At 47.8% G+C, this 25132-nt stretch overlaps 1 protein-coding gene and 1 pseudogene across 3 annotated transcripts; one reads left to right on the plus strand and one right to left on the minus strand.

Annotated features, from left to right (window-relative positions):
• The window catches only part of LOC135229017 (cullin-4B-like), a 145814-nt pseudogene that overhangs the window by 77618 nt on the left and 43064 nt on the right, over positions 1–25132 (plus strand).
• Positions 1544–23211, minus strand: LOC135229090 (small ribosomal subunit protein eS4-like). 3 transcript variants are annotated; one of them, XM_064278884.1, is made up of 7 exons: positions 23059–23211; positions 22375–22452; positions 19927–20107; positions 19027–19124; positions 9026–9197; positions 2992–3149; positions 1544–1702 (listed from the first exon to the last, which is right to left on the minus strand). In XM_064278884.1, exons 1-7 carry the CDS (start codon positions 23194–23196, stop codon positions 1601–1603), a joined length of 927 nt encoding a protein of 308 aa, XP_064134954.1. In that variant the 5' UTR covers positions 23197–23211; the 3' UTR covers positions 1544–1600. The 3 variants fall into 3 exon arrangements, with proteins under 3 accessions (XP_064134954.1, XP_064134955.1, XP_064134956.1); XM_064278885.1 differs by lacking the exon at positions 23059–23211 and adding an exon at positions 22553–22883; XM_064278886.1 differs by lacking the exon at positions 2992–3149.

Raw genomic sequence — 25132 nt, forward strand, 5'->3', positions numbered from 1 at the left:
ATGGCATTCAGTTAAAATAACTTCAAGTACTTTTGCCAAGTTTAGCATTTGCTTAGAATTTTATGGCTAGTTTTATTATTGTCATGTAGGGAAATGTTTTCTAGCTTTTTTTTTTATGCTTGGTAACCTTTCATTGGATGCCAGGCTTGGAATTTTGCGCTTGTTCTATGCAGGGCATTTTTGTACTATAAATCTTCTCTACCACTCATCTGTCGGTTTGTCCTACTATGATAGCTCCTGTGTTGTCTCCTCAATTCAGTGAGCCTTTCAAACTTTCCTTCAGTTCCCTCACGGCCTGGCAGCTCAAAGCAGTGAACTGGTCATCTTAGCGTTAAACTCATTTTTTCTCTTCCTGTGTGTGTTTTAAGTGAAAGTGTGCAGCTCAAGTTAGTTTCTCATACAAATATTTATACCCACTGTTACGTGACCCTAGCTGCACACTCTAATGCGACAGCACACTCCTTTCCACCCAGGATTTCCCGTGTCCATTCAACCAGCTCTTGTCCCTTTCAGCCTTTTCATCTCCCCGGGGACAGGAGCTGCCACTTCACGAGTACCATTTTATGTCTTATAGTCCAGTCTAATCTTTGAAGAATTGGCTTCAGGAATGGTTTTAGTTCTGGGTTAACAAGAGAGCCCAAAGGCCATGCCTTCTGCTGCTCCTCCAGCCTCAGTCAGACCACTAAGTCTGGTCTTCTTCCTAGAATTTGAGTTCTGCACCCCACTTTTCTCCTGCTCCAGCAAGGACTCTGTCATGTTCCCTGTCAGGGCAGTCATTGGTGGTAGCAAGACACCATCTACTTCTTCTGGTTTTAGGCTGATGGAGTCTCTCTCTTGGGCTAGTATTTTCCTTGGTGTTCTTCATTCTCCCTTGCTCCAGGTTGGCTGGGACCAATTGATACATCTTAGATGGCTGCTCTTTAGGTTTTAAGACCACAGACGCCACGTACCAAAGTGGGATGCAGAACATTTTCTTAATAAACTTTGTCATGTCAATTGAACTAGGTGTTCCCTGAAACCATGGTCCCCAGACCACTGCCCCTGCTACTGCATCCCTTGAAATGTTTGGTTGTATTCAGGAAACTGCTTAGCTTTTGGTTTGGTCCAGCTGTCTGTGCTGACTTTGCGTTGCCCTCCCCTTCACAGCAGATAATTCTTGTCTACTATCTAGTTAGTGAATATCCCCCTTGACTTCCCTCCGCACCCTCGTAACCATCAAAGAAAGTTTTCTTCTGTGTTTATACCTTTTCCTGAGTTCTTAACAACAGTGGTCTCAGACAATATTTGTCCTTTTGCGACTGATTAATTTCATTCAGCATAATGCACATTAAAATTTCCTCAGCCGGCCACAAATGTCACGTGCTTTCGCACTCAGTCCTGCAATGTTATTGCCCCGGCTCTATCCCCGCAGGGGGTGGGCCTACGTGTGTGCAAGAAGAGGAGGAGGAAAAGGAGAGGGCTCATTTCCTGGACAGTCAAAAGAAGTACAGGTGGCATCCCAGGTCCCGTAAACCCCACAATTATCCACAAGAAAGAAACGGCATCAGGAAATCGGAAGTCCTTTATTTATTTGAACAGAGAAAAGCTACCCTACTGTAATTTAGCCACTGCTCTGTTTAGCTGTCAGCCTTTTGTCTCTCTCTTCCGCGATGGTAAGTCGAATGCCCTTTCCCCTGGGCAGAGAAATCCAAGGTTTACTACCCTGCAACAGAGAAAGGAATAAAATGAAGAAGGCCGAGAGGGAGCCAAACCAAACCAGCAAAAGCAAGACAAATCAAAAATACCTCTCCTTGTTTAAGTAACACACAGCTCATGGAACGCCAGCAAACAAGCATTTTCTTTACACGTATGTTGTCTGTCAAAGTTATCTGCCTCTCACAGCCTCACCCCTAAGAGACGAATCAACAGGCAGGAATTCCTCACTCTGCCAGACTGGTGACTAACGCTGGTCTTCCAGCTCCCATTCTGTGTGAAGGAACCAGCCAACAAGTGTTTTCTGAGCACCTTCTTTATGAGAGACACTGAAGGTGTGACAACATTCAAGGCCACCAACTTCAGGAACTTACAAATTACAAGTGAAGAAAGCGGGCTCCCTGTCATCAGCTTCACCGGGCTTTCACTCACTTGTTCACTCGCCCCCCACCGCCCCGATCCTGAACCTTCAACTGAAGATGTAAACTGAGGTCAAGAAGAGAGAAATGGTCTGCTCATAAGAGTTGGCAAGCGGCAGAGCCAAGCAGCAGCTGTTATGCTATCTCCCTCACACCTCGGTAAAACGATGTCCCATGTTGTTCCAGTGAAAGGTGCCGCTCCCAAGCTTTTGCTTTTACCCCTCACCCCAGGCTCAAATCACATACCAGGGCTGTTAACACTTCAGAGGAGGGAGAGATTGCTCAGACTGAGCTATGGGGGACAGCTCCCACTGCTGAGCGCCAGGACCAGAGTTTCAGTTCTAGGCCACACTTAGGGTAACTAACTCTCACAGAAAAGGCCTCAAAAGGCATTAAAGCAAGTTCATTTTGAGGGGGGAAGGAAACTGGCAAGCAGTGCGTTTTGCAAATGTCCTCAACCTGCGTTACCACCAACAGTCTCCGCATCAAGTCTCTAAGGCTCAGTGGTAGAAAAATCCCATCGACTCCATTTTCACTCAGGAGATACGAGGGAGGATTTGGGCCCCTATCCTATGGCTCAGCTCAAGCCAGCACACATTAAGTGGTGTGGCCACTGGACGTTGCAAGGCTGAGTTTAACTTTGCTGCATGGTACTGCTGGCTCCTCACACAGACCACTGAGACTGTGCACCACAAGAAGCTGACAAGATTCTAGGTCTAACTTTCCTTCTGGTCTGTGGCTCTAGAGAGGCACCTTACTGTATGTACCCTGCACACTTGAACCTGCGGAAGGAAAAAAACACAACACAACACAAAAGCACTGTCTTTCCACTTTTAGGGTGGTTATTGTTAGAAAGGAGTGAAGAGATTATAGGTCTTACTTTGCCAATGACAAAAATGTTGGAAAGCCTAGTGGCAAAGCTGTTGCCATTGACATCCTTCACGTGCACGACATCAAAAGAACCAGGATGTCTTTCTCTGTTGGTGATCACACCGACACGGCCAAGATTGGCTCCACCGATCACCATACATACATTGCCTAGAGAAGAAAGAAGCCAAAACTGAGGTGGGTCATTTAAAAACAAGACGGAAGGTATGTCCTTATGCCAAGTTAAGAGAGAGGAGTTAAGCAGCAAAATAAAATTAGACGGTGGGGCAACATTCCAAAACATCTCAATTTCACGGACGCAACAGACTACAGCTTTCAAGGACTCTTGTAAGCCAAGGTCACTTATGAATTAGACAGCAACCAACATTTTAAAGGAAGCCCCTCTAGACGTTTGAAGCTACAAACCTTCCCTGCATTCTCTGTCCAACAGCAACTCTTTGAAGAGTGAATAAATAATCATTTTGAAGCGGACTAGGGGTGAAGTGGGGGGGAAGGGGAAGGAAGGGTAGGAGGCAAAAGGGGGAAGAAAGAGAATTCCCATCAAGAGACTGAAATGCCCTTAACTGGGCTGCTGGTTGATACAATCTTACATACACTGGTTTCCCATCTTCTAGGTATAATGACTACGTAGGAAGCCAAAGAATCACCCCACAAACACGGAGAACGTTGCTGTCAGTTGCCGTCGAGCTGGCTCTGACTCATGGTGATGTCAGGTATAACAGCACAAAACGTTGCCCGGTCCTCACGGAGGCCACTGTCGTGCCAACGGTGTAATCCGTCTCACGGAGGGTTTCCCTTGTCTTCCAGGGAAAACACGACCTCTGACTTGACCAAACATGATGTTGTTTTCAAGCAACTCATCTTTCCTAATGACGTGTCCAAAGTAAGTCTCTCCACCCTCCCCTCTGAGGGGTGTTCCGGTTGCGTTTCTTCTAAAAACGAGTTATTCATTCTTCTGGCACTCCACGATATTTTCAATATTCTTTTCTTAAAATTTATTTTCATATTGTTGTTGAGAATACACACAACAAAACATACACCAATCCAGCAGTTTCTACATGTACAATTCAGTGACAGTGATCACATCCTTCAAGTTGTGCAAACATTCTCACCCTCCTTCTCTTGCATTGTTCCTCCCCCATTAACACAAACTCACTGCCCTGTAAGATTTCCTTTCTAATCTTAACGAGTTGCTGTTGTCAATTTGATCCCACGTAGACAGTTCTTTAAACAGCATAGTACTCGAGGCAGACATTTTTTACTAGGTAAGCTAAAATCCTGTTTGGTTTTAAGAAGACTTTAGGGGATATTTTTGGTTCAAGGTTTAAGGGTTACCTCAGGGCAACAGTTTCAGGGGTTCATCCAACCTCCATGGCTCCAGGAAGTCTGGAGTCCATGAGAATTTGAAATTCTCTTCTGCAATTTCCCCTTCTTGATCAGGATTCTTCTACAGATTCTTTGATTAAAATGCTCAGTAACGGTGGTCGGGCACCAGCCAGAGACACATTCAACATTCTTCCGCAACATCGCAACCCAAACATGTTCATTCTTCTGTCTTCCTTTTTCATCATCCAGCTTTGCGTTCTGTGAGGTGATACAATAACATAGCACGAGTGTACTACATAGGACACAGACCACCTTGTCCAGGAGACATTAAGGTTTTATGGACGACACAAGAAAACACGTTTAAGAGAAGCACGTTGTCAAAAAAGATACAGCCACGAGCATGCTTTCGTTAAGCAAAGAGATTAACACCAACATCGCAAAAAGAAAACACACACACCAACCAACCAACCAACCAACCAACCAACCAACCAACACCAACAACCTAAGAGATGCCACAGTAAGTAGAAATTAAGAAATTATAACCCATGGACCAAGGAGGGAGGAGAGAAAGAGAGAAAGAGAGAGAGAGAGAAAGAGTGTATTGAGCAGAACCCAGGTCAGTGTTTTACTCCACCTTCTCCAAAGCCTGACGCAACGATGGGGCGGGAAACTCAATCTGAAGGCTTTACAAAAACGAGGCTTTCAAACAGGGGAGACCGACAGTCTTGAAGATACAACAACAGGGAGCCTGACAGTGCTGAGAAGCAATTACTCAGAATTCACCACGAAAACACAGGAGATGAAAAACAGAGACGTGTGGGTTAAGGGTCAGACTAAAGTAAGAAGGTCTAACACTGGTCTGATCCGAGTCGCAAAGAGAGAAAAGGCTGGAAGGCGGGGACAGAGAGACAGAGACACGTAATAACATCTGAAAACATAACTTCCACCATCCGGATGCAAGACGATCTTCCAATTCCAAGAAGGGTAGGCAAAAGGAAGGGGTCGTGACGACATTCTCAAGTCCTTGGAGTAAAAAAGAAGTTGAGTAACGTTGTGCTTTGATAATTTCAAGAGGTACGCTGTAGTTAGAGGGGAAACAGAAGTTTCCCCTTTTGAGCAAAAGGGGAGGGAGTGCTGGGGTGTCCAAAAGGAGCTATACGTTATTAAATTACATGTTAAGGGAAAAAGCGTCACTAGAAATAAAGAGTCACTTCAGAGTTTTAGAAGGGTATATTTTCAGGGAGATACTGCATTTTAAACGTGTATGCTCTAATAATGGCCCATTTAAGGGCAAAAACCATCAAATGTAATATCAAAATGGCATTCCTTGGGGGAGAATTTCACACACACTGGAACTGACAGAAGAGGCAGACAGAACAAATCGACAGTAAGAATACAAAAGAGTCCAGCAAAACAATACAACTGAAGAAACTGGTCATACACAGAACATTGGCCCAGCGTTTAATCTAGATTCTGTATTTAATTAAATAACATTTAAATGTCTTCACCAAAAAAGTCTCTACCTTGCCAATGGTCCAGTGGGACAAGCATGAGTCACTACCCTGTGGAAGCTAGAAGAGGAACAGGCTGAAGGGTAACTAAGGGTCTGTGCGGGAGGATTTATGTGTCTGTGTGCAGCTATGGACGTGTTCTTTTATGCCCCTTCATGGGTGCGGGCCTGCCCATTTGAGCTCAGCTCTGAAAAAAAACAGAACAAGAAATCTGGTTGATGAAAACACTGCTGGCCATGCAACCAGGGGGCCACAAAAGCTTCCCGGTATCACAAAGCTGATTACTGGGAAAGAAAATCCAGAAAATTTGGCCTGGACGCGAGCGTGGCAGCTCAGGATTTTAAGAGTTCACCTTCTCAGATCATATACACCTTCATATTACATTTTATTGGCTTCTGAGCCAATTTCATCAGGCAAGTATTCTAAAGGTAAAATTGAAGAAAACAAGTAAAGGAACAAAACTACACACTGCATGCAAAGAGAAACAGGTCTACTCACGGACCTTACCTAGAGAGGCCTTGATCTTTGCCCTCTGATCCCTAAGCCCTTCCTGCCTGATTCAGAGTGTCCTTGTTTACTGGAACAAACCAGACAGTCTCACCACGTGATTTACGGTGGAGGCTCTGGCCTGTGTGGCATCAGCTGCGGAAGGGCTGGAGGCTAAAGGCCAGCCATGCGGGGTGGTCAACCGTATCTATGCTGACTGAACTCCAGTGAACACTCTGGACACCAAGGCTTTAATACTGGCAATGCTTGGTGCCTGTGTACTGTCACACATTGTCACCGAGAGATGTTAGCACTGTCCACAACGCCCCTGGGAGAGGACAACTGAAAGCTCAGGCTTGGAACTCTCCTGGACACCACCCTATGTGCCTCTTTCCCTGGTTGACTTAATACCTATTCTTTCACTGTAATAAACCGTACCAGGAGTTCTATGAGTCTTTCTAAAGAATCGTCAAACCTGAGGGTGCTCGTGGGGGCCACCCCCAACTCTGAAACTGGTAACATACCAGCTTAATAATACCAGGGATGTAATTCAAGAAATTCAAGAAACTTTAATCTTTACTCAGTGGGTCTCTTTTTACTACGGAATACTGGCTTTGTAATTCTGAGATTATTTTAGGATTAAAAACCAAAACAAAAGACCAAACCCATCGCTGTCAAGTCGATTCTGACTCGTGGCGACCCCAATTGTGTTTCAGAGTAGAAACGTGCCCCGCAGGGTTTTCCACGGCTGTGATCTTACAGAAGTAGATTGTCAGGCCTTTCTTCTTTCTGCGGCACTGCTGGATGGATTCAAACTGCCAACCTTCTGGTTAGCAGCTGTGCGCAAATGGTTTGCAACACCCAGGGAAAAGTAAATGGTAAATTAATAAATAACAACCTTTTCAATGTAAGAGAAAAAGATACCTACCCCTCCCTCCCCCCATTTAAGTCTGTCAACGTTTAATTTTAATTGGAAGAAGCAAGTGTGAGCTCAATTTAAACAAATTATTTCCAATGGCATGCAAAACTTGAGAGAATGGTTATGGACCCACCACCACCAAGTCTGCTCCTTTTTTGACCAGAGTCCTTCACACATGGTACTGTGTACAGCCACTGGGAGGCACATGCTGCCTAGTTATCTTTTGCCATCATACTGAAATCAGCAACAGGTTTAGGTGTCAGAAGCATGACCCCATCCAGTTCAATATCTCCTCTCAATGTCCTCTCTTAATGGGAAGATATTTAAATGTTGACAGCTATGAATCTTGTCTAAGGTTCCCAGGTCACGAGGAACACCAAGAACACAGGTGGTGCAAAGTCCTTCTCATGAAACAATCGGACCAACCCAGCAATGTGGCATTCAGTCTATCAACCAGCCTCAATAAAAATGAACAAAGAAAGCAATGCCACCGAAGATCCCACAACAAACAGAAAGGGAACTCTTAAAGAGATATCCAGAGACATTACACCAAACTGCAGCATGTGAAAGAACGTGCCTGGTGGCGGTGCAGTGGTTAAGCTCCCGTCTGCTATCCGAAAGGCTGGTTGGGGCATGTGCAATCTGCATTCGTCAAGATTACACACTTGGAAACCCTGTGGGGCAGTTCTACCCCGTCCTATAGGGGTGCTATGACTCAGAATCGGCTCGACGGCAACAGGTTTAGTTCTTTGGTTTCCAGCACACTGAGAACTCTGGCTGATTGCTGGATCAGGGGAGCAGACCAAGACACATACACCCCACAGGACCAAGAGAGACAGAAATGGCAATAAACAAAGTTAACAGTGGTTGAATGTAGGCAGAAAATAAATTGCCACTGCTTGCTGCCACAGTCCTATTCTTTCAGCTTTTCCGTATTCGGGGAAATCTCTGTTAGAATAAGTCAGAGTGAGTATTTTACTCCCTTGGCACACTACCAGCAAACATTGTGTGTGAACCCCTGTCACGGAAGTCTGAGGGGTGAGAGGAGGACAAACAAATCCACAGACAAACCTTTTAATCACACTCCGGGCACCACGTTCCCCCCTCTGATGACAAACTGCAGAAACAAGACGCTCATATTAGCTCATGGTTCACTCAAAGAGACCGGGCTGATACCATGCTGCCCGAAGGGAGATCACACCACTAGCCAGTGCCGAGAACCCTGTAAACCCAAGAGACCATCTGGCAACTGCCTGTCTTATTGTCGTTGTTGGCTGCCATCAAGGCGGCCCCCGACTCCTGATGACTCGGTGCACAACGGAATCGGACTGTCGTCAATCATAGGGTTATCACTGGCTGGTCGCCACGGCTTTCTCCCCCGTCTGTCTCAGTCTAGAAGCTCTGCTGGAACCTGTTCAGCATCTCAGCAATATAAAGTCTCCACTAACGGACACATGGTGGCTGTGCACGAGATGCACTGGCTGGCAACTGAACCTGAGTCTCTGGTGTGGAAGGCAAGAATTCCACCACGGAATCAGTACCACCTCCACCTCCTACTTCCCTCTTGTCTTATCAGAGAGCGCCAGATGTGTGGACTGGGATGAGAATGGGACTCGATGAGGACAACTCGGCCTGAAGCAATAGGTATTCCTCTCTCTCATTTTCACATTTCAGTTCTCTCTAATGAAGAGGAAGGACCAGATAAAACAGAAGCAAGCAACAGTAAGAAGAGTGGGGGCAGAGGAGGAGAGGAACACCCTGCTCCCCGAGGCCAAAAAACTTACCAGTGTCGAATTTGATGAAGTCGGTTATTTTCCCAGTTCCTAAATCAATCACCACTGTGTCATTCGCCTTGATGAGAGGGTCTGGGTAACGGATGGTTCGAGCATCGTGAGTCACCAGGTGTGGGATCCCCTTTGTACCCACAAGTATCTTCCTCACTTTGCACAGCTTGTACTGTTAACACACAGCACAGATAACCAAGTTAAAACGTAAAAAGGAAGCCAGCCTCAGATATGACGACAAGGGCAGCAAAAGACAAAGCAGAAAAATGGAACCTCGTAACAGTAACTACTACTGTATAACAAAGAACTTTACCAAAAAAGTGAAAAGACAACCTACAGACTGGGAGGAAACTTTCAGGAATCATCTTCCATTGAGGGTCCGCGATCCAACATATGCAAGAGACTCTTACAACTCAACAGCAGCAACAAAAACATACTAAGGGATCCAATCAAAAAACTGCACAGAGGATTGGAACGGATATTTCAGGGACAAGGCTATTCAAAAGGTCAATAAGCACATGAAAAGATGCCCTATGCCCTTAGAGAGGTGCAAATCAAAATGACAAGGAGATACCACCTCAGCCCTATTAAAATGGTAATAATGGAAAACCACAGGTTTTGGTGAGGTGGAGGGACAACAGGAACACTCATCCACTGCTGGTGGGAATGGAAAATGGAAAACGGTTTGGCGCTTCCTCAGAAAGTCGGGACTACAGACCTACCATATGACCCAGCAATCCGAATCCTAAGTTCACACCCGTAAGTAAAGGCAGTAACACAAATCTGTACAACAGTGTTCACTGCGGCACTTTTCACGATACCCAAAAATTGGAAACTACCCAAATGTCCATCAACAGATGAACGGATAAACAAAACGTGGTACATACATACAACGGACTATCACTCAGTCCTAAAGAGAAATGAATTCCTGCTGCATGCTACAACACGGAATAACCCTGAAAACACCATACGGAGTGAAGTTAAGTCTGTCGTGAAAGGGCAAATATGGTATGATCTCGATTATGCGAAATAAGCAAATATACAGAAACCAGAGATTATCAGTGGTTACCAGGAGTGGGAGGCAGGGGGAAAGGAGGAGTGTTTGCTTAGTGGGCAGTGACTTTATGTCAATGGTGGCAGAATGACTTGGAATGAAGAATGTCATCAATGTCAACGAATCGTACATGTAGAAGTTGTTGGGATGCATTATGTTTTGTTATGACCGTAATAAAATTAAACAAAACAAAAACGAGGCCAGCGAAAAGGTTCACCTAACCAGTACTTACTATACCACCTATGTGGAGCATTTCCTCAGTCAGGGAGGTTGCCCTTTAGGAACAAAGGATGTTAAACCAGTCTCACAGCTGGTTAATCCAACCACCATACTCAACCAGTGATTTAGACTTAGGGAAACTTGGCCAAGAAGGAATATTTGTTTCAGAATCTTTTGGTAACTGCTGGATGGATATTCAGGTGAACCAACCCTTAGGCCCTCTGTCAGGGGTTTAAAGCTTGCTGCTTGGTCCATGTAGGTGGCAGCCACAGATGGACCTGCCTATCATTTGCTTCTCAGATGCATATCATTTCTGGTCGGTAGCTCTTCTCTCATAACTTTGGGAAGCCGGCTCCAAAGAACCCCAGGCAGCACCCTTGAACTCTACCGCTGCTAAGACCGTGATGCGTTTACGGCCAGGTTAGGTAAAACAGCTGCCTGTGCCCAGCTTTCCGTATACAATCCTCTTTCTCTTCCAAGTCAAGTGCCATATCCCATTTATCTACTTCCTGTTCCTCCTAGTTAACATGTAACAAACTCCAGCCAAGCTGAAATAACATCTACCCACGAGAGCTGTTCAAAGTGCTGCACACCGAGCGCTATTTACCCATTCCATACTGTGCACCAGCAGAGATTTTTAGGAGCTTCGAATGGCACACTATGCCAACTTGAACAAACGAAATCCATTTGTGTTTAAAAGTACTCACCCTCTGTAACTCAGCTTCCTCACCAAGCGTCATCACCAACTGGCAAAGTGGGTTTTCCTTTCAGCTTTGCTGAGAGAAAAAGCTTAGAAGCAATCTAAAAGTTACTGGAAACGCTGCACTCCTTAAACTTAGTTTAAACTCTGGAGACTTTTGGTTTCAGGTGAATCCAAAAGCAACAAGAGCAAAAGGACAGGGAGCCGGATAACTGGAAAACCTTCTAAAGGTGCACACTAAATGGGTTCCAAGATCTACTCATTCATTGATTTATAAATAACCAGCTTCCACATACCGCCCCCCCCGCCCCGCCCTTTTTCTTTGGGCTCTGCAGACTGAGTGGAGTTTGCCACCTAGCTTCTAGCCCTGCTTCTGATCTGCACAGCAGGTGGGGAAGACTAACGCAAAGTAAACAAAGTACGCAGAGCTTGGGCTCTTCTCTGGCAACGCAGGTAAGGCCTCCGAGGTACGTGATCTTGAGTCATCTATGAAATGGGAACAATTACATCGCATTCCTACACCTAACAGCTGACGAGGAGACAGAATGACACAAACAAACCTAAAGGACCTGGCAAAGCAGCCAGTCAACACCAACTAATATTTCCGCGGCTACCCTGCAAGGCGCTACGCAGAAACAAGCCCCTGTAACAGAACCCAACAACCCAGAAGGCAAGAATGACCACCTGAGTGCTGCACAGGTGAACTCAGATCAATTAAGGCTGCACAGGTGCAGGGGCAAACCGGGGATTCTCAGTCTGGTGTATCTGAGCCCATTCACCTATGTTAAGGCTTGGCTCCTAGGTCATGAACTGGATGAGGATTCTCCAGGTAAGAGGAGCAGGGCTGCAAGACAGCACTGCCCGCCCCCGCCCCTCCAAAAACAAAGCCCTTGTTTGATGCACACATCCAGCCATTCTCTTTTTCAGTGAGTGTTCTGTTCTCCCTCCCGCCCCCAAGATCTCATCCACTACCAGCCACCTTCAAAATACAAAGTCATGATTATTTCTGACTTTCCTGGGTACCGAGTTCAGCACAGAAATGAAAGGTGCCTAAGTCCCTGGTCAAGGCTACCTACTAGACCAGGCAAGTGAAGAGCTTAAGGAGAACAGAGGTCCTGTGCAAACGTAACTGGTCGTTCAGTGGCAGAATCCTCGCCTCCCACAAGGGAGAGCCAGGTTTGAGTCCAGCCAGTGCACCTCAGGCGCCATCACTACCCGCCTGTCGGTGGAGGCTCACACGCTGCTGTGATGCTGAACAGGTTTCTAAGGAGCTTCCAGGCTAAGACAGACTAGGAAGAAAGGCCTGTGGATCACAATGGTCGTCACGGGTTCAGTTGTGTCCCCCCAGATAGCTGTCAATTTACCTGGGGCATGATTCTCAGTACTGTGTGACTGTCCACCTTTTTACGTGATTTTCCTGTATGCCGTAAATCCTATCAGTGTGATGTAATAAAATGCATTTAGTGGCCGTTATATCGATGGGATCTACAAGATTAGATAATGTTTTAAGCCCATCTCTTTCAGATATGAGAGAAGCGAGCAGAGACAGGGGGATCTCATAGCACCAAGAAAGCAGTACTGGGAGCAGAGTCCGTCCTTTGGACCTGAGGTTCCTGCGCTGACATGCTCTCAGACCAAGGGAAAGACTGATGACGAGGACCTTCCTCCAGAGCCGACAGAGGCAGAAAGGCTTCCCCTGGTGCCAGTGCCCTGAATCCGGACTTCTAGCCTACTAGACTGTCAGAGAATAAACTTCTTTTTGTTAAAACCATCCACTTGTGGTACTTCTGTTAGAGCAGCACAAGATGACTAAGACAACAGTCCAATCTGCAACCAATCACAGGAATGGAGCAGGACCGGGCAGCGTTTCCTTGTGTTGTGCACGGGTGGTCGCCACGCGCCAGGGGCTGACTCCAAAGCAGCTAATAACCAGGAACGCAAATATAAAGAATGAAGGAACGCCCAGACACTCTGCAAGCTTGCCAAGAAAACACTTCAGCGAGAAGCACATCAAGGGAAAGTTAGAGTAAGTGCTTTTCTTTCAAAAGGAAATCCCTACCGTTCTTTTGCCCTGCCCACCAGCACATACTCGCCTCCAAATCAACAACTTCAGGAGTGCCCCTGGGTCCAGACTTTTCCTAGGTGGTAAAGGGCAAAACATCAGAAGCATGCATCTGTGCATCTGCCTGCACAAAGCCACAAGGGAGCAGAACGCTTGTTCTACAGGCTGCCACGGTGAGGCATGGAAGAGAAGTCCTTTGAGACTTCGGGGGCCTGTGAGATGAGTCTAGATGGGACTCGGAGAGGGTGTGGGATGGGAGCAGGAAGGGAGTAGAGCAGACAGAAGATAAACACAGGATTACAGAAACGGTCTTGCCTCCCGGCAGAAGGTGCCGAGCAGAGGGTGTGTGTACGTGTAACGATGGTGTTGAGGGTGCTGTCATTAAGCTAACAAATGACACTTGGGGACATTTCTTTAAACCAGATTTGCAAATCCTAGCAAGGGAAGAAAGACCCGATACGCAGCCAATTTCACTACATGGGGCTTGCAACAAAATATCCCAGGTGTGGTGCCATGGAAGATAAGATACTGAAGCCTGCTGAGGTAGAGGAGAACACAGACACATTCGCGTGTTGATGATGAGTGATCCAAGGTCATCAAAGCCCACCCTTCTCTTTGCACCCTACCCAGAAATGAACAACTACCAAAATACAGCCTATAAGCCACCAGAGCAGAGAGCCAAGTCTAGAGGAGACTTAGGGCCACAGAGCCACAGAGCTGCTGAGAAATACACGGGCACGGACAAAGAAACTGTTTTCCACACTCCAGGTGGCTCAGGGACCACGCCACTGGGAACACGGGACCACTTGGCCTAGACTCAGCAAACAGTTGGTCCAGACTGGAAAACAATCTGTCCACCTCCCTCTTCCACACCCACAGAGAACAGCAGCTTACGCCTTACTTTTTAGGCAATGTTATCCAACTGCCAACAAACCTCTGGCTATGTAAAATTAAAATGGCAGCCACCACCTCCTCACGTGCACCTAGCCTTTCTTCTCTTTCTCTTCCTTTTTCCATTCCCTATCGACCACAGTCCCTACAGGGGTGCTTCCATACATCAACCACTTACTGACGCAGCACTGTTTAGAAAAACGAAGCGCTGCTAGTGGGTACTCTGAATCCCTTGAGTTCTCCTAAATGCTAAATTTAAGAAATCCACTTTTCCTGGGTGGCCAGAAGGGAGAACTCTGAAATCCCAGGCTCTAGGTCTAAAACGCCTCTTTTAATACTTGCCGTTCAGTCGATTCTGACTTGGGGTACCCCACGTGTACCAAGTGGAACTGCGATCCACAGGGTTTTCACGGCTGTGATTTTTCAAACGCAGATCGCCAACACCTTTCTTCCGATGTGCCTCTGGGTGGGTTTGAATCGCCAGCCTGTCAGCTGGTACACCAGTGCTTAACCGTCTGCAACACCCAGCGACTCCTAAAACGGCTCCACACCAAGTGATTACTGAGATCCCTCTTACGATCACTGCCCTGTTCCGAGCAGAATCTGGCCCTCTCTACCTCTGCCCCTCCAGCTTCCTGATGCAGTGTCTTTTGCCCACTGAATGCATTCTATCACCCAGCCATCTTGCACATCTCTAGGGTGTGAGGTCTTCTTAATCCTACTCTGGTTAGGTCTAAAAAGCCTACGGTCTAAGCTAATCCAGCACTCTTTCCACCACCAGCTCATCGGCTCCGAAATGTGCCAGGCTAGATGGGACCAGGGAGCCCTGCTGGTGCACTGGTTAAGAGCACAGCTGCTAACAGAAAGTCAGCAGTTCGAACCCACCAGCCACTCTTTGGAAACCCTATGGGGCAGTTCTACTCTGTCCTGTAGGGTCACTATATGAGTCGGAATAGACTTGATGGCAACGGGTTTTTGGTTTAGACTGGCCCAAAGAGCCTGATGGCACATGGGGTAAGCGCTTGGCTGCTCACTGAAAGGTCGGTGGTTCAAACCCAGCAGCGGCCCCATGGGAGAAAAGACCTGGTGGTCTGCTCCCGTAAATATCACAGCCTTGGAAACCCTAGGGGGGCACTTCTACTCTGTCCTACAGAGTTGCTGTGAGTCAGAATCAACACACCAACGGTGACAACAGGCACAGGTGTCCCTGGTTGGCACAAACAGTTGAGCCCTGGAGTACCAGACGAAAGGCTGGCGGTCCAAACCCAGCCAGAAGCATCTCAAAGACAAGGCCTGGGGATCTGATTCCGCAAGGTCACAGCCTTGAAAACCCTCCGGAGCGGTTCTACTCTGCCCACGTGGAGTCACCACGAGCCAGAATCCACTCAATGCAATTTGCAACAGACAGGCCCAACCAGACTCTGCTGCCTGGTACACCTCCACTCTTTCAGTAAGCCATCTTCAAAACGTGCTCTCTCAGCTGAGCTGAGAACAATGGTAACAGAGTCTTATTAACTAACAGGTATTGCTGAGGGTCAGGAGAGGGGAGACAGCAACCAATCACGCAAACAAACAAAACCCTTGTTCAGTCTTGCCCTGTTGGGGCAGGCCTGAAGAGTCACCTCTGCGCAAGAGTGAACTGCCTCTTGCCCACTCTGCAAGTGTGGGTAATCCTGCACCCTCTGCAAATCCTCTCAGCAGCCAACCATTTCCGAAATAATACCCTCTCTTTGTTTCTCCAACGCAGCACCAACCTTGAAGCCTTGGGCAAAGGGTCATTTACTTTTTAACTGCCTAAGTCACTATCATTCACTATACATGAAACCCCCTGTGGAAAAGGTACCGCCCACCGCCCCTCTCTCTGAAGTTGCCTCCCTCCATCCTGTGAGAAGGCCTGCTCTGGAACCACGAGCCCACGTCCCACAACACATCTTGGTCCTTGAAACATCCACGGATGTTTGGCTGTGAAACAGAGAAGACACTCAGGAACTACCCCTCAAATCACTGCAACACTGTTACCCTCCTAGGTACTGACAATAGTCCTGGATCTAACCTGTGGCGGGAAGCGATGGAGCTGGGCTGCAACGCTTTGAAGGCCAAGCCCAAGGCAGGCAAAACTTTTAACCGGGTACCTTTATTTCCAAGTTTAGAAATTTGGCTCCTGCAAAAGCCAACCTCATGCCTCATACTAACCTCTTACGACTTTACTTCCCCACTAAACCCTACCGCTCAGAATTGAGACCTCAACAGCTCAGAATTGAGATGTTGGATTACGAAAGCACCAACTTGCCGGGGACCTACTGCTGCATTAAGTGCAAGGCTGGCTTTCCCACTGGGGGCAATCTGCCAGGTAGCTAAACCTCCTACTGCGTGGGTAACCTCGACATCTACAGAAAACCAAGTCTTCTTTGGGTTGGCCCTCGTTTTTAGAATGGGATCCCCTGTCCCTCCCTTTCTCCGTCTCCCCTCCCTCTGCACACACGCCCAGTGACTCTAGAACCCTCTTGGTCACCAACTACATCACTACCAAAGGCACAGCAACCAGTTAACAGATCGGTCCCAGCTCAATCCTGAGTTCTTAGAACGCAGCAGCTCAGTCTCTGCATTTGGGGGCGAGGTTCCAGACCAGGGATTAGGGCTTGGATTAGGTCCCACAGCTGGGCAGGATTCAGGTCATGAATGATCAAAGGTATAATGGATGAAAAGAAAACTACGTGAGCCGGAGGAGAACCCCAAACTTACCTGCTTATAAAGTGTCTGGGACAAACAGAGAGGAGTGGGGGCGGAGCACCCTGGTCTAGGCATAAGCTAGGCACGCTTAAGCGAAAGTCCTAGACAGTTGAGAAGCTTCCAGGACCTGCTCCATTTCTCATCAATCACAGGAATACCAAATTTAGAGAAAAAGAGACCTTGCCCTTGCTCTCCAGTATCATCCTGCTAACAGAAAGCCTCAACTCTTCTGGCTGTCAGCTCAGAAATCCTGACAGCGATCATGGGTGACTTGTGATCATGTCACCACCGGGATCCAACACGCCTGCCACAATCCACAAGGCCTGTGGCTTTTTATCCACCTCAGTCACTATCCCCGCCAATCCCCCTGCCACTGCCCAAGTTCAGGTCCCCAACCTCTCTGTCCCATCCCGCTGCCTACGGCCTCTTCAACGGGTCACTCAGTCACCCTTTCTTCCTGTCCCCTTAATATGATCCAAATTCGCACCACCACAATGATCCTCCTAACACGTAAATCCAGCAAGGTAACATCTAAAGCCTTTCCTAACGCCTGTGGAACTTAAGGGAGACAGATAAGTGAGTGAGGATATCAAAAAGTATCAAACCAGGAACAGGGCTAGGCAACCAAGCCCTGACCAGCGTCCCTTCATTACCACTCTTGAACACCTGGCCAATGGGGGACATGCCCCAAATACCACCCACTCTAGTCACCCCCCCTTTTTTTTCTTGGAGGGGGAGAAATGCCACCTTTCCTACATTGAATCTTCCACTGTTTACGAGCAGTCATCCACAAACCATTTAGTTACATGCTCTTTGTAATTCCCTTGCATTCTTTAGTCAGCGTTTCGTACTTCTCAGCACACAGAAGTTGCACTGCCCAGACCCCATTGTTCATAAACCCTACGCAATACGGAATCTCCGTCTCTACGTACGCCCCCATCACCGATCACAAACTATCCAATGTCAACGAGGATTCTGTATGAAAAGGCTCCCTGCTACGCCCCTGCCTCCCTTAAGGCCTCCCAATTCTCCATGCGCTACAGTCCCTGTGCCCTTTAACCCCTGGCTCAAGCCAAGCTGGGTGGGTTAACGCAGTCACAGGGAATGCTCCCCAGCCCTCTGCCCAAAGTAGCAGCCCATGAACCTTGAAACAAGGTCAACCAACAACTCCCCAAATCTCTCAGCTATGGCACAGGCTTCAGTCTCAAATTCACGGTGGCCATTTGGCCCTTCTGCTGCTACAGTATTCTGCCAGTAATAACAAACTTTTAAACGGTGGTTGGCCGACGAGCAGGGCCAGTGGGTAAACACAACATTCCGTGTATGTCCTTCTCCACATCTCTCCTTGAGAAATTCACAGGGACTACCAATCTGCTATGCCTCCGAAAACAGGATCCATCGGCCTGGACAACTGAAGACTGCACAGGATTCGAGGTCCTACCACTGGAGCCACCCACAAATTCAGAATGGATCTTGTGTCAAGTGCTGCTGCTCCCCTCTACCCCAACAACCACACAACAAACAATCAAGTGATTATCCAGCTGCAAAAATACTGTAAACTCCCATAGGGATACCAGTATTTCCCTCCCCACGCCCAGAAAAAGGGGGTGCAGGGGGACTTTGAGCAAGGCACGCAAGTAAAATAAACAAATTCTCACTGAATATATTAAAATTCGCCGACAGATCTTATTTAGATGGCATCTGGTCAGCAAAGGTGATGGGGGTATGCATGAAATAAAAAGAGGTATGTTACCCCAAGACCGTAAGTTCAGGGAAAAGAGGCATGATGACTCAGGGGTGATCCTGGTTCCCCTACAGGTGTTTTCTACGTGGGAGGGTGGGAGGGAGGGAGGAAAGGAGCTTCCTGTGTGAAATAAAACTCCCTTTCCCTTTCCTCAAGAGGCACCGACTCAGGTGTTAAGTTTACCAGATCCTTTAAAAATCCAGCAGTAAAGGATATTATCACCAGTTACAGAAAAAACAAAGGCTCAGGAGAGGCTACATAGTTTTTCTAAGGTTCCATGGTTAATAAACAGGCCCTCATGATTCCAAGACCACAGACCTTTGCCACAGAGAAATATCCTGTCCCTTGGAGAACAAGTTACTGAACTAGCACTCTGGCCCTAAAAAGCCCTATGTAAAAATTCACTATCTTACACCAGTTTTGGAGACCACGCCCCTGGATCAACCAACCTGACCAACAAGGGGAACAAGGAAATCTGACCCTGGAGCACATAGACAGTAAGCAGCCTTAGAATCTGGCCTGAACTCCCTCTGGCAACCTTAATCATAGACTCCAGTCTGGAAAATGACCAAGTCCACTTAATTTGACACACAGGACTTACCTTTGCCTCTTCAGCTGTGATACGGTGAACGGCAAAACGACCCTTGGTGTCATAGACCAGGCGGAAATGCTCACCTGTCTTCTCAATGCTGATGACATCTGTTCACCAACAGGTATAACGGGTATGATTAGTGTAAAGACCCTTCTGCCTAAGCAGCAGGGCTCAGTGTGACAAGCTGAATGCAAGAAGGGTTTTACTAGCTGGGAGTCCCCAGTACTGGAGCTTTTGAAAGAAAACAGCCGAACTCTGCTCCTGACCCAGTAAATGTTGCAAGGGGAAGTGGCTGTTATTCATGGTCGCTCCACCACTTCTCATATTCGTGTACAACGGCCGTTTGAGACCATGCTCTGGGTTAACACACTTCCAGAGCCTGAGGAGGAAGCGGAGGGAGCACACAGGCACCAAGAAACCAAAAGAAGGGGCAACGTGAGCGTTACATATAGTGCTTGCATATAACAAGGTGGCAAGGCTCGTCAGGCTTCACACAGTGCCCTGGCTTCTTTACTCCCTTTCTACCCAGAGTCCTGACTCTAGTTTGGGGTTTTGAGAAGAACAGAGCCGGACCTGTAAATACATAAAGAACGCCCTCTGGCTGACTGGCTGGATTCTGGATGGTCCTACTACTGAAACTGTCAACACGTAAGGAAAGGGTGGACGAAACAGTCAGAATTCCTCAGTATCCTTCTCCACCTCCCACCTCAGCCCATTCTTCCCAGAGGGGTGTGAACTTTCTCTTCCTCCTCCACCAGCCACCATCCCCACCCCAAGCCAAAGCTGATTAAGTCAACACCACACAAACCAGGGGGAGAAAACACAGCTATAATCCTGATCGCGTAACCCCGCCTGCCTTATTTTCCCTCAACCTGTCTCTTCTCCAACATAAAGAGCCCTTCTCCTTACCCATGAATCCAGCTGGGTATGTGATGTCAGTTCGAATCTTGCCGTCGATTCTGATGAAGCGCTGCATACATATTTTCTTTACCTCATCTCCAGTCAACGCATACTTGAGTCTATTCCTGAGGAAGATTATGAGGGGGAGACACTCCCTCAGCTTGTGGGGACCTGTCGATGGACGAGGCGCCTGCAAAAGAAAACAGGGGCAGCCAGCTCCTTGATCACTGGAGATCCACCCCTTCCCCCAGATTCGGCAGGAGACGAGACACGGTTCAGCTTGAACTTAACTTGTTGGGCAGAAGAGGAATACAAGAGGGCAATTAACCAATCAATATGGAGGGGTCCGTTTTGTTTGGAGGGTCCAGAGCCCTCAGCCATGTCAATACTAGGCTTTGTGCCACCCACACATCCCCCCCGCCCCCCGGCCTCCCATCCTCAGGGTCCTGGCAGAAGCCAGCCTCACTGCCCACCTCTCCGTTTTACCATGCCTCAAGCACCGCGGCCGCCTCCCCAGCCCTTTCAAGGTTTCCTTGAACGTACCACCGCATCCCACGCATCTCGGTCATGGCATGCTACACCCACAGCCCTCAGTAAAATATTCCGGTACTCCCTCGTCACTCTGGTCTTCAAAGTTTCCGCACAGGTCCCACCAGCATCCACACAACGTTGCTGGACCACCCCAACCCTCTTCCTGTCTCAACTGCTTGCCACAGGGTATGGCCACTTCGTGCTGCAACTAATCCCACACTCTCACAACCTCTGTGCTATACTGTCCTTTCACAACTGCCTTCCACTCTGTATGAAAACCCTCAGCTACTCAAGGCCTGGGCGTGTACTCCTGCGAACTTTCAAATCTCAGGCATGGGTGCCGGAGACAGGCGTTTCACTCGTGAGAAACAAACTAAGAAAAAAAGAGTTGTTGTCAAGTCAACCCCGACTCAAGGCGCCCCCATGCGCGTTAGAACTGTGCTCCACAGGGTTATCAAGGAGTGATCTTTTTGAGGCGGATCGCCAGGCTTTTCTTCCTAGTCTGTCTTAGTCTGGAAGCTCCGCTAAAACATACTCAGCACCATAGCCACATGGAAGCCTCCACTGACAGACTGGGTGGTGCCTGCATGAGGTGCACTGGCCGGGAATCGAACCCCAGTCTTCCACAGGGAAGGTGAGAATTGTATCACTGAGGCACCACTGCCTCATCCCACAGCCTTTACTAGAAGTTCAGTCAGTAACCCGGGCTGAGCACAAACAGCAGCATTTCAACTGTTAAGTACGCATAGTTAATTATTTATGGTAGCCTGTACTGTTACTGGAAACCCTGGTGGCCTGATGGTTGAGTGCTACCTATGGCTGCTAACCAGACGGTCAGCAGCTCAAACCCACCAGGCGCTCCCTGGAAACTCTACGGGGCAGTTCTACTCGGCCCCACAGAGTCTGTATGAGTCGGAATCGACTCGACAGCAGTGGGTTTGGGTTTTTTTTGGTACCGTTACTAAAACTCTTTTTCTTAAGAGGTGGAACCTCCCTTTGGCTCTGGACCTGCCAGAAGACAGGTACCAAATCCACTGGAAAAGGAGGGACCTCAGAGGGCAACGGAGAGCACCAGACAGCCTTCTGAGCATCCACCAGGCTTGCTTTTATCACCAGAACCCCACGACAAGGCATGCTCGCCTTCTTTTGCGGGTCTTTTTAGGACTGCAGCTCTTCGAGTGCAAACATTAAGAATCTAAGTGGGAGAGTCATTCAAGATGGGCTGCGTAATACGACTTGCAAGTAATATCTTCCCCCATCCTAGCAGCTGGACAGATCCTTTTGGAAATGACTCCCTAAACACCTGCAGTGGCTCACTCTGTTCTTTCCTTGGGATCCTCGTTCAAAAGTTGACTTCTGAAGAGAGGTCTTTGCATTGCACCCTCTTTAAAGCTGCAATCATCCAATTCCCACTCCTGATTCCGCTCCCACTGCTCAAACGTTTCCCCCAATAGCTTTTACCATTTCTGGACCTCCTGTAAGCTTCCCTCTCCTCCCAGCAGGAATGTAAGATTCGACAAGAGAGGGATCCCTCTGGGTTTTCGGGAACCATTCTGTATTGTGACACATCCCCGAGGGCCTAAGGCAGTACCTGTCACATGGCAGGCTCCCAATAAGTAGCTACAAAACGAAATAACACTGTGTGTGGTTCTCAGCGAAATTATGCCTCAGACAGCAGTGCTGAGTGCAGAGGGCACTTGAGAACCACACCCACCGTTTCTGGACAGGACATCAGAACTTAAGGGGCCTGCTGAAACAAAGTTTTTACAAGTTCTGAGTTCAGGCGTTGGAAACGAAAAGGCCCAAAAGAACGCAGTAAACACCGCCCAAGGGAAACAGCAACCGTAGGAGGTAGCTAGCGGGCATTTATGACCAGTGGCTTAAGAAAAAATACTGGAACAGCAGCAACGAAAAAATCATACTCACGAAAACACCCGTTAGCTTGTCGAGCATCCAATGCTTAGGCGCTGTAACCCGCTTCAAGTGTTTCTTGGGGCCCCGAGCCTGGAAAACACACCAACTCTTCGACACAAATTCTACTCCGCTGAGATTAAAACGCATTCTAAGCGACAACCGGTAAGAGCGGCTAATGGGTAATACCCACCTGATTTCGGGGAAAAGAATCGTTCAACCAACTTCTCTCCCCGTTCTGAGAAAGTACTACCTCCTGCCAGGCCCAGCACAACGGAGCCTCCGGCGAACTCACAAACCTTTAGAAACCTCGTGGGACCCCTCAGCGTCCGCCGAGACAGCGTCCTCACTGCCCTCCCAGCAAATCTAAGGCCTCGAGAGCGTCGAAATCAACTAATCCCAGTACCAGGCGGTACTGGGAAGCGTGGACAAGGACAGAGTCAAGTCTCAAGCACCACCGGCCCAGGCGCTAAGCGCCAACCGCAAGCTTGAGAGAAACAAAGCGCGCCAGCTCCCAGCCCGGAGCCACTTCTTTCCGACCTCGGCTCCTGGTCCGGATCGGGCTTCTTGGAGTTGCACAAGAAGCATTCCCTCCCCCTGGCATGGACGCCCGAAAACAGAAAGAGCGGAAAAGGTGGAGCACCGCTTCTTCGGAGGATAGAGACAGATAACCCGGGAGCCGGAAAACAAGCGTCTTACCATGGCGAAACGCTGCGAAGGAGAGGAAGCTCTCCCCTTCCGGTGCAACGTGCTCTGGGGTCCTGAGCCGCAGAACCCGAAGAGCGAGAAGTTGAGTTCCGCACTTTGCCCAGCGCCGCCGGGTCCCTTCCGACTCATAGGCAGTGAAAAGTCCCTTGGTCTTGCTCTCTGGCGGCTGAAAAGCACCGAACTGAAATTACTCTTATATCGGCTTTCGCATACTAATTCACCTGTGGCACTTAAAACGGCGCGTGGCTTTTGGTCCTTCCTCCCTCCCTTCCTTCTGTCTCTTGAGCTCGGTGACCTAGTTCGGGCCCCGAAATATTTAATAAAGGTCAAAAAGGAGCAGGATATGACCTTTATTACTGAATCGACTGAACGAAATAATCGATATGATCCGCTGTAACTCTGACATGTTGTGATTGCGAAGTGACGGCTTAGTTTAAAACTAAATGATTCGTTTGTCCGGAATTAGGTGGTGGTGACCGTGGCGTAACCTTGAGAACACAACTGAAAACCACGGAAAGGAACGCTTTAAGAGGGTGAGTTTTACGGTATGTGAATTGTAGCTCAATTTTTAAAAACCATTTGTTGTCCTGGGTTGGATAGTGAGTGTAAGGCGGTGAATTTTATGGTAGGTGAGTTTATCTCCAAAAAAAAAAAAAAAAAAATCGTTCGTCGTATTCCCACCTCGGAAACTCTACAGCTTCGTCCTCGCGGATTTTGTAGTTTTTCTCTCTGGCTTCTAAGTCCACGCCAGGAACCCGGCCAACCCCGAGGCCACCCCCCACCCCCCCACCCCCCCAACTCCCCCACCCCCCCCTTTTTTTTTTATGCTGTTTCTCCGGCCCCTTTGCTGATTCAGCTCCAGCGCTGAAAGAACTCTGTGAGGGCTACTGACCTTGATAGGATTGGTCACCTCCCTAACGCCCCAGCAGCTTGCACACACGCTCAGTTTTCTACCCTTTTCCTGATGACTTTCCTTTCTTCTTTCTCCTCCACAAGAAAATGCAATCTCCCTTCCCCTACAAATCGAACAGTACAAAATATTGCATTGTTTTCTGAACTGAAACGTTCTTTCTTGACTGGATCATTTGCAGAGCTCGTGTTAGTCAAAGACATACATAGATATGGGGAAATCTGAAAAGTTGGAAAGCGAATTTATGAGGTCCCTGAGGAGAGTGAGTTTAAGAAGACATTTGCCCGGGGAGTGATCACTGACGGAGAACCACTTGACATGTTTCAACAAACGGAAGCAGCGCTGGAAGTGCTCACTTGTCTCTGACAAGAAATATGGAAGACAGCTACCTGGCCAACTGCCCAGAAGAGATTCGATAGTTATGCCTATTCCCGAGACAGGTGACCCAACCGAATACGAAATTATCAAACCGTATCATTAATATCACGCGCAAGCAAAATTTTGCCGAAGAGCATTGAAAAACAGCTGCAGCAGTATAGTGACAGGGAACTGCCAGAAGTTCAGGCTAGATTCAGAAAAGGATGTGGAAGTAGGGTTATCATTGCTGATGTCAGAAGGATCCTAAACAGAAAGCGGAGAATGCCAGAAGGATGTTTACCTGTGTTTTATTGATGATGCAAACACATTCGACTGTGTGGATCATAACAAATTATGGATAACATCATGAAGAATGGGAATTCCAGAACACTTAATTATGCTCATGAGGAACCTGTACGTAGATCAACAGGCAGCTGTATGGACAGACCATGGGGATACGGAGTGGTTTAAAATCAGGGAAAGTGTGTGTCAGGGTTCTAAACTTTGACCATACGTGTTCAGTATATGCTGAGCAAGTGATCTGAGAAGATGGACCATATGAAGAAGAACGGGACATCAGGATTGGAGGAAGACTCATTAACAACCTGCGTTATGCAGGTGACAACCATGCTTGGCGAAAGTGAAGAGGACTTGAAGTACTTGCTGATTAAGATCAAAAACCACAGCCTTTAGTATGGATTACACTTCAACATAAAGAAAATAAAAATCCTCACAACTGGACCAATAAGCCACGTCATGACAAAAGAGAAAAGGTTGAAGTTGTCAAGGATTTTGTTG

This window comes from Loxodonta africana, chromosome Y, assembly GCF_030014295.1.
Source record: "Loxodonta africana isolate mLoxAfr1 chromosome Y, mLoxAfr1.hap2, whole genome shotgun sequence".
Classification (NCBI taxonomy): Eukaryota; Metazoa; Chordata; class Mammalia; order Proboscidea; family Elephantidae; genus Loxodonta; species Loxodonta africana.

Excerpts from the sequence above, each read along its gene's own strand:
- LOC135229090 (XM_064278884.1), bottom strand. The coding sequence starts at position 23,196 with ATGAGTCGGAAGGGACCCGGCGGCGCTGGGCAAAGTGCGGAACTCAAC. Across the intron at positions 20,108-22,374 it reads ACAAGCTAACGGGTGTTTTC|GCGCCTCGTCCATCGACAGG; the intron begins GTGAGTATGATT and ends TTTCTTTTGCAG. Across the intron at positions 9,198-19,026 it reads TCACAGCTGAAGAGGCAAAG|TACAAGCTGTGCAAAGTGAG; the intron begins GTAAGTCCTGTG and ends GTGTGTTAACAG.